Source organism: Astyanax mexicanus, chromosome 1, assembly GCF_023375975.1.
Source record: "Astyanax mexicanus isolate ESR-SI-001 chromosome 1, AstMex3_surface, whole genome shotgun sequence".
In the NCBI taxonomy this organism is placed as follows: domain Eukaryota; kingdom Metazoa; phylum Chordata; class Actinopteri; order Characiformes; family Acestrorhamphidae; genus Astyanax; species Astyanax mexicanus.
In genome coordinates, this window is record NC_064408.1 from 24,733,828 (window position 1) to 24,751,028 (window position 17,201).

Genomic DNA, 17,201 nt, shown 5'->3' on the forward strand with positions numbered 1-17,201 from the left:
TAAATGTAGCACAGTGAGATGCATTGTGCATGTTGTTTTTCTACAGTGATTGGTAGTGACACATTCCTCCTCTAACCTTGATTAAGTGTTCTTGTGTCTTGTGCCACAGAAGCCCTTCTGTCAGTTTGCACATCGATGAGTCTTGTGGTTTGTCTCTCTCTTTGGACCACTGTCAGTAGGTAATTCTATAGCTGACTGGGCGAACCCCTAAAGGTTTGTCTTTTCATGATGCTTTAACCCAACCCCCTGGCCATAATGTTTTGACACTTGTCAAAGCTGTTCATGTCCCATCTGCCCATTTTACCCCACATTCAACAAGTTGACTACCGTATTTTTCGGACTATAAGGCGCACCGTATTATAAGACGCACTATCAAAGAACGCCTATTTTCTGCTATTTTTCCATACATAGGGCGCATCGCATTATAAGGCGCGTTAAGTGACACTAGAAAGGGTGCCTATATCAAAGTGAACAGGGGTGGCGCCATGTTTCCCTTCCCCCACCGGGGGTGGTCACTTGCCGGTGGAGCGTCTCAGTATATATAAATCTAGCTCTTTCAAAGTCAAACGAGTGCTGGATATTAATCTACACAGATTCCTCTCCTGAAAACTGTTTATTTGGGTGAGTAACGTGCTTCAGTTTATTTACAGTAAGCTTAGATTTCCAGATGTCCACTAAGGCTTGCTGCACCAGCGTTAGCATAGCTATCCGCTAGCACGCTAGCTAGTCACCTAAACTAGTAAAGTTAACCCAAACTTAAACGACAGCATTACACTGAGTAATCCTGCGTGTTCTGGTAAGACAGTGAGATATTAGCTAGCGATTCGTCCCCCGTAGCTTGTTTTAACACTGTAAACAAGCAGATTACAGGCTGATAAAACTCACCTCTGAGAGAGTTAGCGCTTAGCATCTAGCTAATGCTAGCCAGGCAAAGCAGCACAGACTTACAGGCCGATAACTCACCTCTGAACGGTGAACGCTTAGCGATTAGCATCTAACTCTAATAATACTGCTCCAGCAGTATTAAAAGTGCTAAATTTAGAAAATACTGATCTCTGAACAGTGAAAAAGCTAGCTAGCTAAGCGGTTAGCATCTAGCTAATGCTATTGCTGCTCTGCACGGAGTGTGTGTTTACTGCTCCTTACACCTGACGGGTAAAATTTAGATAATACTGATCTCTGAACAGTGAATAAGCTAGCTAATGCTATTTGCTGCTCCAGCCTCGGAGCTGCACGGCTCTGCACGGAGTGTGTGTTTACTGCTCCTTACACCTGACGGGTAAAATTTAGATAATACTGATCTCTGAACAGTGAATAAGCTAGCTAATGCTATTTGCTGCTCCAGCCTCGGAGCTGCACGGCTCTGGACTCTGTATAGCACTGAAACTCTGTATAACGCTGCACGGAGTGTGTGTTTACTGCTCCTTACAACCTGACGAGTAAAATTTAGATAATACTGATCTCAGTGAATAAGCTAGCTAGCTTAGCGGTTAGCATCTAGCTAATGCTATTGCTGCTCAGCCTCGGAGCTGCACGGCTCTGGACTCTGTATAGCACTGAAACTCTCTATAACGCTGCACGGAGTGTGTGTTTACTGCTCCTTACAACCTGACGAGTAAAATCCATACAAAAGGCGCACCGTATTATAAGACGCACTGTCAATTTTTGTGAAAATTAAAAGTTTTTAAGTGCGCCTTATAGTCCGAAAAATACGGTACAAGATCTGACTGCTTATTCACTATCTATATATATATATATATATATATATATATATATATTACAAAGAAATGTAAAAGGAAGGAATATTGTACAAATCCTCTGAACATTACATTTTAATCTTCTTGAAATACCATTAATCACTTAATCACTTAATCACATATATATATATATATATATATATATATATATATATATATATATATATATATATATATATACTCTATACAATATGTACAAGCTTCTGACATGCACAGTGACACGGGTAACTCAATACTCAAACTTACTCACTTCATCTGAGAGTGGACATAATGTTTTGGCTCATAAGAAGCCCATACTGTTTAATATTTTACATTGTGTCTGGTCCTACTTAGGAATTCATGGAATTCATGAAACAAATCATATGATATGTCAATAAAAACGTAATCCATTTTTTTTTATTTTGACATTTACATAAAAATGGTCATATACATCTATGAAGCTAAAAAGCAAGTGATATGAATACCAAGTAAATGACTTGGCTATGTTTTTAAGTTAACAGATGTTAACTTGAAGTTAGCAGATGCCTCTAAAATCACTGTAGCTATATTGACCTACAACATCTCTAGCAGTGCATCCTCCACACTAAGCAGAAGGAAAATTCCATAAAGAAATCAATTTTGGCAAGCAAAATTGTTATACAAATATAAAAAAAGCAAGTGGTGATTATTTTAATGTCAGACACTAATTGGCCTTAGCTAACCTTAGCAGGGCATGCTGCATGAACACCTGGAAAATGCATGTTAGAGGACCCAGAACGATCAAAGAGGCGTGGCACAGTGAGGAGGCAGCAGGGTAGAAAGAAGCAGCTAAATCGGTGTGTTTTCTGCTTCAGATATCACTATGACAAACATAAGTATTGTAATCTTTTTCAAAAATCGCTGCCCACCAACACATTATACAGGAAAAATACATTCTTATTTCATCAATCGAGGCTGAGTTACAGATGCAGTAGAACTGAATTTTCAACTAGCTGGATTGTATAAAGTGTATTTTTTCACTCAAAAATATTTTCAATAAAATACTACAAGGAGTGTGAAAACGTGTTCAAGGTTCACAAAAAGAATTCTCACCTATACAGGCCATCTCAGTGCTGTGCTTATATAGTGAAACGATTTATTTGGGCATTATGAAAGGAAAACTGTCCCCATTCCACTTTGAATTTCATATTATGGATTACAGTACAAAACATTGGATGTATGTAGTGATAAATAAACAAGGAACACATGGAGAAAGGATCAAGGGAGCAAAGTAACGAAATACTAAAGAGCACAAGGGTAAACAAACAGGCTAGGGAAGACAGGCAAAAAACAAGAAAAGTAAAAAGAAAAGAAGAAAAAAAGACAGATAAGGGCGAAGGTGTGCGAGTATTATAGCAGACTAACCTGTATATGGGGTCATGCATCACCAGCATTTTGCTTTCATCCCATGTCCACTCTTTTCTCTGTGTGAATGAAAGATCAGAGTAAAACAAGGCTAAGACATGGCTAATAGTGAATAAAAAACTAATGGCAGCCATTTGCCATAATATTTCAATTTAAATATTTAAAATACTGATAAAGAGGAAACCTACTTTCTGTTTTTTGCGTAGTATGACTTTAACTCCATCCACTGAGACCACCAAGCTCACCTTCTTCTTCTTTATGTTCTTTGCCTTGAACTCATACTGAAAGACAGAAAAGCAAAGTACTGATTTAAAACACAACAATTTAATATTTCTTTGAACATGGAACAACCGTCCGATCATAATAAAATCCTAAACTTTCTACAGATACTACTACTGTCAAGCTGCTTGGGTATATACAGCCATGTACAAAACTGTAATTATTTATTAGCTAGGAGTGTAAAATGCTATAAAAACGAACAAATTAAACTTAGACATTGCTTTTCAACCATTCTTCAACAGAAGTATATAAACAAATAAACTTATGAAACAGACCTGGACAGAAATGATGGTACCCTTAACTTAATATTTTGTTGCACAACCATTTGAAGCAAACACTGCAATCAAACGATTCCTGTAACTGTCAGTTAGACTTCTGCACCTCTCATTAGGTATTTTATTCCATTCCTCATGAGCAAACTCCTCTAGTTTTCTCAGCTCTGAAGGGTCCTTTTCCAGACGGAATGTTTCAGCTTCTATTAAAGATTCTCAATAGGGTTTAGGTCAGGACTCATCGAAGGCAACTTCAGAACAGTTCAATGTTTTCCTCTTAGCCATTCTTGGGTGTTTTTAGATGTGTTTTGGGTCAATATCCTGTTGCAAGGCCTATGACCTGTGCTTGAGACCAAGCTTTCTGACACTGGGCAGCACATTTCTCTCTAGAATGCCTTAATAGTCTTGAGATTTCATTGTACCCTGCACTGATTTAATACACCATGTGCCAGATGTAGCAAAGCAGCCCCAGAACATAACAGAGCCTCCTTTACTTTTCACAGTAGAGACAGTGTTCTTTTCTTGATATGCTTCATTTTTCTGCCTTGGCTTTGTGGCTTGTCAACAACTCCAGACTGGCTTTTTAGGGTGGTAAGGCCTTAAAAGCCATATAAGACAATGTGGGTCAATAGGTGGGTCAAGGTCTCGTTCAGCCCACAGGCCAGTGTTAAGCCTCACTCACAAGATAACACCTCAGAACTTTTGCATGTTTGAATATTTCTCAGTCTTCCTTGCAGTTACCACTTCAGGAGCAATTTTCAAACTGCTATCCATGAACTTTGCATAACAGTGTATTTCAGATTCAGTTTTATTATAATTATAATAAGTAGAATATTTTGGGAGGTTTCCAGTCTTTTTTGGGACCTGATCATCATAATGTTGCGAGAGGGCTTTGTCATTTGCATCAGCCTTGCCTGATTGCTTCTCCTGCTAAAGTGGAGGCAGAAGAGGCAGAGGCTTTGGATTTTCTCCAAGGATCTCAGTAGATCAATGTCACCTGCTAAGCAGAGCAAACTCGAGCATTTTGGGACCTCTAAGCATTGATGGCATTTGTAATTCAGTTCAGGAAGGGACAGCTCCCCATTTCTGCTTTTCAGACACAGTACTGCTGCAGAGATGGCTTTCTATATTATCTGCAGGATTTCAATAACACAGAAATTGAATATTTTGTGGGCATACAGTATATCATGACTGCTCATTAATGCATGTCATTAGAGAGGCAACTGTAAAATGGTTTCACTGCTCATGGCTGGGCATGAGCCAGCTTTCTACTCTCATCTTGACCTTTATCTCTTTCCCTTTTTCACCCCCGCCCCCCTCTCAGTACAGTGTGTGCCATGTTCAGTTGCTGTATAAGCCATACACTATTAATGTTGTGTAAAAACATCTCCTGTGGAATTCTGACTCACAGTATTACACCTAGCACAATAAAATACAGTACAATACAATACAATACAATAGCTTAAAACTTAAGGACCAGGGGTGGGTTTCCCGAAAACGATCAACCTTATCGAATAACGAACGAACTAACGAATGACGTGAGTAAAGAACGAGACAGTTCTGCGAGTGTTTCCCAAAGAGCTTCGCAACGTGAAAATTAACGAACAAGGTTAAAGAACGTCTTTGTTGACTCCTCCCCCGACACAGAGCGCTCAATCGATCCACAAATATCGATTCAACACTGCATATATGCAGTATTTATTCACTATTAGACCATAAAAACGTAGAACTGTGTTGTAATCATCAACATTATACATATTCTGAAATTTAAATTACAAAAGGATGTACTTTGGCATTAATAAAATACTCCTAAAGATACATATGACTAAATAAATAATAAAAAATCTAATCTATTTTAAAACATTAAACTTTTCTTACTTTTTTAAAATTATTATAGTTAATATATATTATATTAATAGATATTATACTAATATTATTAATAGTAATATTGATAGTAATATTAATGTATTATTATTATTATTATTATTATTATTATTATTATGAATAATTATATAAAAATAATATAAAATATATAAAAAATAAATTATATAAAAATAATATAATAATACTTATACGTATGTACCTGTTTTTTTTAAACCAGCCAAAATATGTTTTATATACACTCTATGAGGCTCCTGCTCATCCTAAATCACTCAGTTGAGTTTAGGTCAGGGGATTGTGAAGGCCATGCACCTTTTTGTTTACTAGACAATTCCATATGCGTCAATTAATCGTTTTCATGGTTTTAATATTAATCGCCAATGTAAAAAAATAAAAAATAAAATAATTAAATGAGACGTGTCCAACTTTTGACTGGTACTTATATATTTGCGAGTTGACACACCCCAGAGTTTGCCCAGATGAACGGCCACAATGTTGGTTAGAAGCACCTGAATAAAGAATATTATTAAATATTACCTGCACATTCACCGATACCCTTTACAATACGTATAGGTGGGATTAAAGACACCGCAGGCGTCCCCTGCACCGGACCTACTTTGCAGCTTTGCTTAAACCGTGAGCATCATCTGCAGGAATTCACTGATTGCATTTCTGCATTAATGTCAAGAACTCTAGCATCGCTAATCTGGATTTTAATGATTTATTCGTGGGTTTGATTGGTCAATTCCAATATGCCCAGTTATACTACAAGCCACAGACAGTTGGCATTATAATATAATATAATATAACATAACATAACATAACATAACATAATATAATATAATATAATATAATAATATTGATAAGTATATAATAATATAATTGATTATAATTAATAGTAATATAATATAATTGTTCAACCACGGAAATAATATTTTTTCTTCTTCAAAATTGGCGGTCCCTGGTGTTTAAGGTGCTGAACTGCAAGTCGAGATCCCCTAAAGCAGTGGTTCCCAACCTTTTTCTTCAGGGACCCATATTTTTACCATTGTAAGCTTTGGTGACCCAACATAAGGAATTTTTATCTTATGAAGAAAAAAATAATTAGATCAATAAAATAATACAACTATTTAAAGTGAATAAAAAATAATTTATATAAAATAAAAACAAACAAACAAAAAAAAGAATAATATCAGTTTCAGTTTCAGTTTCAAATCAGTAAAACAGCTCACCAAAACCTCAACCTGTCCAAATATTGGACAATAATTGATTAACTTTACAGGCCCTCACTCATTTTCATTTATTTAACTAAACTGAGTTTTATATTCTTATATTATTATATTCAGCCTCACGCTGAATTCAGCTCCGCGCTGCCGGAGAGAGCGCCCGCGCGCGCGCCAGAGAGAGAGAGAGAGAGACAGAGAGAGTGCAGCGCAGCGCGGCGAATTTTGCTTACCCTAGACTATATATAGTATTAAAATTAAACCCCTTAAAATCAAGAGGGCTTCGCGACCCATCGTGGATCTTTGGGGACCCATAGGTTGGGTCGCGACCCATAGGTTGGGAACCACTGCCCTAAAGAAGCTCTTTAAGAATAACGACTGGGTCAGAGCACTCGTTAATCTGCGAGCGAGTTTACGTAGTACTTTAGTTACGCACGGGTTTGGGAAACACTCTTTAATTAACGATCAATCTTAAGTACGAGTTAACGAAGTTCTTAGCGTTACGAAGCTTTCGGGAAACCCACCCCTGTTTAATAAAATAAAAAAGCCCCACATTCATAAAAGTACATACACAACAATGTGGAAGGCCAATTACCCACTACCTAATCATATGAACCAACACCAACCACCAACACTAGGAGGGTGAGGACAACCACATGCCACATCCAATACATGTGAAGCCATCCACTGCCTGAATTGCAGCATGCCTAAGCAATCATTAGGCTTGGAGGAAAGCTTTGGATCCCCAGCTTCGAAACAACAGATAACAGATTGTGTTGAACAACATCACAATAAAAGTGTGATGTAGCGAAGAAATGCTCCAGCTGCTGATGGCAAGCAACATGACCCAAGACTCGAAATAGTAATCATAGTGATGCAGCACTAGGGTTCGGTACAATTACACAAATTGTTAAACACTCGGAAACGATCACTTAAAAGCTGCATTGTGTGTCTTTATCTTATTCTAAAATTGAACGAGTGATCCAAAACAATTAAATGTAACAATCATACAAAAACAAAATACATTGGGACAGTGTGAAAAAAAACCTTTTTTTTTGGACTGAAAGAAGAGGACTTTCAGATAGACTTTCTTCCATTTGAGTCACGTCCTAACTGAAGATGAAATGAATTGTCAACTTATTCTTCTGTGTCAGAGCACAGGGTTCTCTCTGAGCAATCACTGAATCACTTTCAGCAGACGAATCATTTTCTTCAGGAAGGGTAAAGGTATTCATTATTGAAGTCCGGTCCTCGCATGAACTGAGCCAGGCTCTCTCCTTCAAAGGCATACAATGCTGATCTGTCTATCTTTTATAAGCTGGAAGAGAACAAGGGAGGAAGGGGGGGAATATTAAAGAGTGTACGATGCAGGCTGCGAGAACAGGACATGACAGCCGAACAGTTCATGTGCAATGGATGACAAACCCGTGGTCTTGTTGTGGTATATGAGAGCGTGTGGATGTGGATGCGTGTGTGTGGTAAAAAGTCAGTGTGCAGTTTGCATGTCTTGTGAAATGCACTGTGTTTGCAGAAAAGGGTGCAGGAGATAAAACCACCCTGTCAGCTTTATTTAGTGTCAATGCTCAACATTAAAACGAATGAAACTCCTCACCAAGGCTGCTCTCACTGCCCTACGGATCCATACTTTTCAAATGATCCTTAATGATCCTCGCCTATATAACATTTATGTATTTTATTTTTAACCACCTTCATTCTATATTGTGTTCTCCTAAAAGGTTTAAGCACAAATTATTGAAACTGTATCTTATTGCTTATCTTATATTAGAAGCTTTATGTCACTAGGCCTGTAATAATGAGTCCAACATTGCCTTATCATACAATATATGGATATGACTTCAATCATTTTTAATCTTTGTTTTTTATCTTAATATTGTCAACTGTGTTTCCTTACATAAGAATTAACTTCATCAATATATTAGCCAGTCGCACTGCTAATGACCAACTGACCAATGTATTAGCCTAATAACCACTCCTTCGTACACACAGAGCAGACTGTGTAAGTGAAGAAAAAAGTAACTTTTAAACTATTAATAATTAAATATTCATTGTCCTTCTTTGTAAAATCTTTGTAAATGCATTATTATGTCATTATTACATTTTCATTTTTCTCAGTGGCATTAAACACTTAAAATAACCGTAATATGATGCATCATTATTTTTGGAACAATATATAATCTAAACAAAAATAGTTCATACATGACTAGAACTGGCAGGTTGAAAATGCCAAACATACATCCTGTATTTTCTATTTGTAGAAACATAAACATAATATAAACCCCAAACAACATCTATTGTCCTTTCAGAACACTCAAGGGGTCTATACTCTACCTTTATGTAGCTTTTAAAATGTTTTAATAGGTTTTATAGGCTCTCTTACATTCGTATAGCTTCATAAATCATTTTACACAACCTGTCTTCCAAAAGTCGTTTTATCCTCTGGAATTGAACAATCTGTTCTGCTTCTATTACTGTGCCTTTAGGATACAACTGTATATTATAAAAAGTACCGGTGCTCAAAGTGGGCCAGTAAAGGTTCAAGTTTAGTTTTATTGCTCCACAAAAGCTTTGGGATTCAGTTCTGCAGGGTGATGAAACAAAACTGAAACTTTTCAAACCTATTGATTAGCAGTATATCTGGAGGAGAAAGAATGAGGCCTAAACAAAAAACAGAGTGTTAAAAGAAACAAAGAGTTAGAACTGAAGTAGACTTAATGTAGACAATTATAATACAATAAGAATATGCCTGGAGATGCACATATATACATAAATTCAGAGGTATATGATATGAACAAAACATGAAATGTGCAAAACTCTGCTGAATATCCTAATATTTATTTGAAACACAATAAAGTAAGATCATAAATTAGTTTAAAATACTCAAAAATGTTCAGCAGGTGGCTTGTCTGCACTAATTGTCTCCCAGGATACAAAGCAGTTTGCCGTTTTTTTGTGTTTTCACTGTGAACCTCTACCTCACTCTTTTCATTCTTTCTCACTCTACTTTGCTCTACCTCACTCTGCCTCTAGCCTAGTTACGTCACATGAGCACAGTCTGCAGCGTGAAGAGCTCCCTCTGTTGCTGGACTTGTTTAATGCAGTTTGAGTTGAGATGTTATTAACAATATTGTTGTATCTTTTTGACGTGTTTATCATGAAAATGTATATTGTGATATATTTATCTTACAGCCGCAGGACACTCTTTCACTATTGTGTGACTGATCTTTTTTGTAATCACATAATTGATTTTCTAAAAGCTCCAGTATTGACAGCTGACAGTATTGTTTGTTTAGTGCTACAAGCATCTCTGGATGTGTGCTGACCTTCCTCTGAGTTTGTGTGAGTTTGTATGCAAAAGACATTTCACACTGATTTGTAAAACTGACTGCATGCTGTATTGGCCTCATCTTGTTGTGGCGCTACTAAAGAACATTGAGCAAACACTGAATGAAAAGAAAGAAGATCCACGTTCTGTAAAGAAACAGATCAGCTTTTTGTAAATGCCAGTATTTGTATTTCCCATTATAACACAGGGACTGGCTATTTCAGGAGAGGAGACTGAGAAAATATTTATGAGTCTGTCCTGGGGGCAGGGAATGGTCAGACAATGGTTGCACCCCTAGAGGCATGTTGGATTTAGTGTCTTGCTCAAGGGCATAATGACAGAGTCTTGGAGCCTGCAGGGCTGCCAGCAGCCCCAACTGAACCACCTACTGCACTAATATAGGAGAGCTCTCTCTGTGTTGGGTGTAAAATATATTCCAAAATACATTTGATTATTTACATAGTATTTTAAACACTTTTGAGAAAGTAGCAGAGAAGCAAATATTGAACAAACATTGATGTGCTTACCATAGCACTGATATACACAGTATTGGGACATCTGCATAATCATTGTTTTTTCTGCAATTAAGAGTATTAAAATTCCACTTTTTCTTGTTCTTTGTGAAATACAATAGCTCTATCTGACTTGTATATGCAGCCTGCACATGAAACTGTTCTTTAACATCCATTCTCTGCAGAAGCTAGTAAAAGAAAATATTCAGAAAAACAAATCGATCAGGAAAAGCACCCGTGTCTACGTCAACCCGTTAATTAGTACTCATGGCCTTGCCCACCTTGGCTCGCGACTGCCCACAGGCACAGATGAACCTACGCAGCCAATAAAAGGCTCAGCCAACAAAACCCCGGGGTGGATTTTCACTTTCTGGACTTGGACTACTCACCTCTGTGTGATTACATAGGATTTCCGGTGGATTTGGCATTTTACAGAGACTCTAAGACTAGGTCAGTGGCTGAACTGCACTGAACAACTGTTATTAGTGTAAAAATGTCTTTATTTTAAAATGTTTCTAACTGTTGTTCATCTCACTGCCTTGCAGTGCTGTTAGCCAATCAAAGACGATATGTTTGCATTTATGAATATTCATGAGCAAGAGCTGAAATCCTATTGTCCCCACCCCCATTCCTCCATTGGACTAAAACAGCTTTATACCAGATCTTCAGAGACCTTTTTTTTCACAAAAAAAACAGCTAACAGGGCATTCACTCATACTAAAGACCGCAAATAGACATTTTAAAATGAATTAAAAAACGATGAAATTAAATCTTTAAAAAGATTAACTGTATCTACTGTCCAGAGAAGGTTGTCTACCAGACATGATTGGTACATTACTTTGAGGATTTGATTGATTAATTGATTGATTGACTGATTGGTTGATTGATTGATTTATTGATGGAGCAACAAGAGCTAATGATCTCATCCCAAACTACACAACTCTTCTCAAAAGTATTGGATGGAACAACATTATTTCGCAGCTTAATGCTGGGGGATTTTATACCCCCTAGCCATGTCTGGCATTAGGCATGGTGTGAAAAGGTTCATGTTTATCTGCACCGGAGAGTCCTATGCGTCTAGCAGAACTTCTCTAGACATGCTGTGTGTGTCTGTGTGTGCTATTGCATATCTGTATCAGCAGTGTGTGCAACATAAATAAAGTAGTCAAATGCATTCATTAGAAGGAGTGTGCACAAACATTTGGATATATAGTATATTTTCAGTAATCTTCAATAACTTTTGAGTTTTCCTGCTCCAGAGGGTGTAAATATAAGACGGGTTTTTCAGTCTGTCTGCAGCATCATTCGCTTAATACATAAATAGATTGTGGAGAAACGCCTAAACCTCCTTTAGGAATGTATATCTGCTCGTTTTCTTAGAGGAAAGTGGTTGATGCATGAAGTCAAACAGCATGCTCAATGCAGGCTTCTTGGCAGGTGGTGCACTAGGACCTGTATTTTCATATGCAGTAATAAACTTGCTAGCAGGTCTGAAAAAATAAATTGCCCAGAGGTTGGTGTAGCTTTCCCAGCACTGGTAAACACTACTGGATGAAAGTGAAGGTCCCAAGCTGAGCCATGTTGTTACTGAATGTATTTGGATGGGAAATGTTCAAAGTGACCAGAAGCAGCTGGTGGCAGATATAAAAAAGATGAGGAAATCAGCAGCTTCACTGAAAATAATAATTGTGAATATATAGTTGACTGATAGCTGGTCTCACTTGGTTTCATTAGGCTCAAAAACAGAAAGAATCATTTTGAGCTGCTATCAAAAACCCACAGAATATACACTATATACTATATACTGAGTCACTCATTGCGGACACTGATGTGCAAATGCACAGACACAACTTCACTAGCCCCCCTCAATATGGTTTGATACTTTAATTTTGATACTGATACCCAAACGATACTTTTTTCGATACCCTTTTCATACATAAAAAAAAAAAAAATCAGCATTTGATTAAATTAAATTTAATGATATTTATATTGGTGGTGTCAATCGCTTAAAAATGTATTATAATCATGAATAATGCGGGTTCTCTGTATTATTGTGAGGGGGACAGTAATAATAGTGTAGTGTGGTTTAGGTCAGGCTAGATCCTTTTTACTGTATTATAATATCTCAGGGTAGAGCGAGTGATAGAGAGAGAGAGAGAGAGAGAAAGTAAGTGAGAGAAAGAATGAGTGAGAGAGAGAGGCAATGCGAATGAGCTGGAGAGTGAGAGACAGACAGTGTGAGAAAGCAGGAGAGAGACATATCAAGCGTCTGAGAGGTTTTAGCACAGCAGCGGTGTGTTAACAGCGTCTCTGTGTGCACTCTGTTTCTGTGCGTCAGGGCACCGTTGCGGTTGTTTTTACCTCTCTGCACGCACTCTCCGTGAATTTTGATACCCAGCCCTACTTGCACAATGATATTGGAATTATTTAACTTTTTTTTTATCATCAGCATCAGCCGATGTCTAGATACTTCAAATCGATACTTGCTGACGTATTTATTGTATGCCAGAAAATACCAAAAGATGCTTATTTGGTCCAATCTAATAAAACAGGCCAATACTGGTTGTGCTATTTTAAAATTCATTAATTTATGCATTGATTTTTTTTATATAAATGTTTCCATTTTTATTAGTTTCAATACATCTATTTTTTTTATTAACCTGTTTATTTAAACAAAGAGAGTTTAAAACTGAGAACAGTCTATGTAAGAACCAGTTAGCTAAAGAAATGTGAAACCAAAAAATGTAAGAACATATGAGAAAAATGTGAGAATTTTTTTCAGGAGAAACCTTTCATTTTATTGTTGGCATACAGTTGGTTAAAGCTACAGTGTAAGACAATTAAATATTACATTATTATATTATAGCCTTCAGTGAGAATCTATGTAAATAGTCAAGAAAATAAAGAAAACGCATTGAAAAAGAGATGATGTGTCCAAACTTTTGGCCTGTACTGTACATGTGTAATATCAGATATAGGCTTTGGCTCAGAATTCCCACATGGGTGCATCCCTATTTTCAGTAGCAGCATCCTCTTGAAAATAATAACAAAATGTATCACAGCACGATAAAACATTGCCTTATTTCCCACCTATTCATTCTGGGGTAGGTTTTAACCAAGTGGAAAAACTCAGCCACAAGAGGGCATATGAATGAGTCTAACTGCAATCTGAAGCTAGTAGTAGTCTCTGTTCTTGAGCCCGATGAAATCAAATGAGACCAGCTTTCAGTCAACTATTCATTCACATCATAAATATATGATCAATGCAAATAGTGATTCTCTTTTACCTTTGTCACTTTCAGTTCCCACATGTGAATTCACCTCAACACTTATACTTCCATCCAGTAGTGTTCCAATGTTGGAAAAGCTATTTAAACAGTAGTTTTCAGGCTTATGTATCAAACTGTAGCTGACACTGATACATATCTTCTTTTAAGACACAACGAAAAGCACCACAGACCTTAAGATATCCAACAATAGGGCTTTTCCCACAAGCAAACAGAGAAAGTCTGCCCTTAAAAACAGCTTCAGCTGTGCTTGGACAAGTGTATATTTTGCCCAGAACATCCTTAAAAACATCTACTTTCACTTTTTTTAAACGAGCCTGTACAGGAAAAACATGATGTAACAGACTGCCAAGCTTGAACGGAGAGCATATTTGAGAATGTAAAGAATTAGAAGGGAGATGGGGGCACTAGGAAAGATCAAACAAAGCTGACCTGGGACAATATTAATGATAACCTTAGGTAGAAAGTGAGACATATTTTGATTTTCCATAAAACCTTGGTAAAGACTGTAAAACCAGTTGTTATAAACTTAAACTTGTGGTAAACTGTTTCTAGGATATGTTAAATTATATAAACAGCTCTGGAAAAAAAACAATAGACCAATTAAAAATGATAAGTTTAATTAATTTTATCAAATTGCATAAAGTTATCCAAAAGCAGTGTGTAAGACTGGTGGAGGAGAACATGCCAAGATGCATAAAACTGTGATTAAAAACCAGGGTTATTTCACCAAATATGGATTTCTGAACTCTTAAAACTTTGTTTTCTTTGCAAAATTTGAAGTCTGAAATCTCTGCATCTTTTTTTATTCCAGCCATTTCTCATTTTCTGCAAATAAATGCTCTAAATGACAATATTTCTTTTTTGGAATTGGGGCGAAATGTTGTCCGTACTATATAATATAATATAATATATACATAGCAATTATCTGAATGTTTAACTGGAATACAGTCCTCTCAGGTGTTGACATCTGGCTTCTGATGTAAGTGGAATGCAGCACAGGTCGCCTGGGTCCGGCAGAAAACGCTAAACATGATTTTACAATGTAAAAATTTGCCTGACTCACAGCAGATCCACTAAGTGCAAATGCACTTTATTGTGCTGTGCAGTGCATTTTCAGAGTAGCAGAACACTTGACCATCTGAAAAGCTCTAAATAGAGCAGTCTTGTGATGTGGTAAGAGGTACTTTATGTGCTATTTCAGGAGATAGTATAGGATCTCCAGTTCAGGAGATTTTAGACCCGCTTTTGTAAGAGCAACACACCCAAAATAGCTTTCTGTGGCTTTTACTGAAATATGTAGCCACCAGCAGCATCTGCATTTCATTAGATTCATCCTTCAGCCAACTGGATCACTCTGGATCTGACAGCCTGGTCTTTCTGCACATCTAGTTCACGTCACATTTGCCAGTAAATTGATCTTGCTATGTTTAGATCAAGAGACATATTGCACAGCCGCAAAAATAGCTACGAATGTCACAGAAAATAATGAGAACAAACCCACACATGTTCCCTGTACTGGTAATGAAAAGCTTAATGCACATGCCGAGCAGATTCAGCCAAGCTCCAGCAGAGTGCCTCCTCTCTTAGCAGGGACAGGATTCAAAATCAAATTGGTAGTGAGGTACAGCAGTTTTTTTACTACTGAGACAAACTGTAGCTTGTTTAGGCATCAACAATTACAGCAGGGAAAATGAGTAGTCCTGATAGAATTAGTTACAGTATTTGCAATATTATTTTTATTTGCATCCAATCCAATCCAAGCACCTTAATGCTGAGGTCAAAAGGCAAAAATCGTGGCACCCTTTTATTTTAGAAAAAAATGGTACATTACATATCTGAATACCCCAGCAAGTAATGGGTCATGTCTGGAACATGGCCACCACCTTGAAAGCAGCCACATTACATTTATTAAACAAAAGAGTGTCCCGTGACTTTTGACTCACCCTGTATAATATGCTCAGTTAGAAGGTGTCACAAGAAGAGAAAAATTTCACCACGAAAGTGGTATAAAACCAACACTAAAAGAGCTCTGAAAGATCAAGTGAGCTAGTGCTGCCACTATGACTGAAAGATCGCTGGTTCGAATCCCAGTCATGCAGCTTACCTTCAGCTGCCAGAGACCTGAAAGAACACAATTGGCCTTGCTCTCTTTCTGGTTGGGTAGATGATGCTCTCTCCCCGTATCACTCCAAATGTTGATGTCAATCAGCACAAGGCATCTGTGAGCTGGTGTATCAGAACCGAGTCGCTGCGCTTTCCTCCGAGCGCACTGTGAGGCTACTTGGCAATGCTGCATCAGCAGCAGTCTGAAAAGAGGCGGTGGCTGAGTTCACATGTATTGGAGGAGGCATGGGCTAGTCTTTGAACAACTTCAAAGACTTCAAGATACAAGATACAAGATACAAGATTTTTATTGTCACGTCACAGAGTACAGGTGTACATGTGAGTGAAAAACTTGGGTGCAGATTCCCACCAATGTGCAGAGAATAATATTTACAAGAAGAGTAATAAAATAAAATAATATAAAATAAGACATACAGATAGCTTTACAGTATAAAAACTATTCACAATACACTTAATGACAATAAACATGATAACTTGCACTATAGACAAATTGCACAAAACAAATATTGCACATTTTGTAGATATGCAGATATCTAGAGTGTGCGTGTGGAAGTGAGGAAATAGTCCAGTAGGTGACAGAATAACTATGAGTAAGTGCAGGTAAGGAATGAGTTGAGTGGGGAGTGCAGGGGGCCGAATGCTATAAATATGGGAAAGTCTGATAGATGCAGTTTAAAGTAAAGTGCAGGGTGCAAATAACATAGGTCCACTGCCTTCCAAAAAAGAAGAACTGATTGTATGGTTGAATGTGCTAATTGTTGAAACTTTCCATTTCTACAGTCCATTTCCAACATGTTTTCTACAGTCAATGCATATGACCATATACTATTTAATATAAAATTACTGGATTTTCTAACACATAGGTATATTGCCACTTAATACTGAAGAAAAATCATTTTGTAGGTATAATGTAACTGCACACGGCTGTAATGAAGCAGCTAAATGACACAGAAAACACTTTAGTGTTTCATTTTACCTGTATAAAATGCAGTTTAAAAGAAAGTTTAGAAAGCGCAGTTTATAATTTGGTTATTACAGCTCCTCCATTTCTACTGCTACAACTATGCAATGCTGGAAAATGGAAGCCGCTGCATTTAAAATTTAATCTGTTCATTCCTCAAGTGCAAGTGTGTTGAA

General features: G+C 37.2%; 2 protein-coding genes across 3 annotated transcripts in view; one reads left to right on the top strand and one right to left on the bottom strand.

The window, feature by feature from the left end:
* gnb2 (guanine nucleotide binding protein (G protein), beta polypeptide 2) overlaps positions 1-17,201 on the top strand; it is a 411,910-nt gene that overhangs the window by 114,482 nt on the left and 280,227 nt on the right. The gene's annotated exons all lie outside the window — the stretch shown is intronic.
* si:dkey-34e4.1 (carboxyl-terminal PDZ ligand of neuronal nitric oxide synthase protein) overlaps positions 1-17,201 on the bottom strand; it is a 121,763-nt gene that overhangs the window by 67,977 nt on the left and 36,585 nt on the right. For both annotated transcript variants that reach the window (XM_007258100.4, XM_015608080.3), the window contains 2 exons: positions 3,329-3,421; positions 3,141-3,199 (listed from right to left, as the gene is read on the bottom strand). In XM_007258100.4, coding sequence (XP_007258162.3) covers positions 3,141-3,199; positions 3,329-3,421 — 152 coding nt within the window. The remainder of the gene's footprint in view (positions 1-3,140; positions 3,200-3,328; positions 3,422-17,201) is intronic.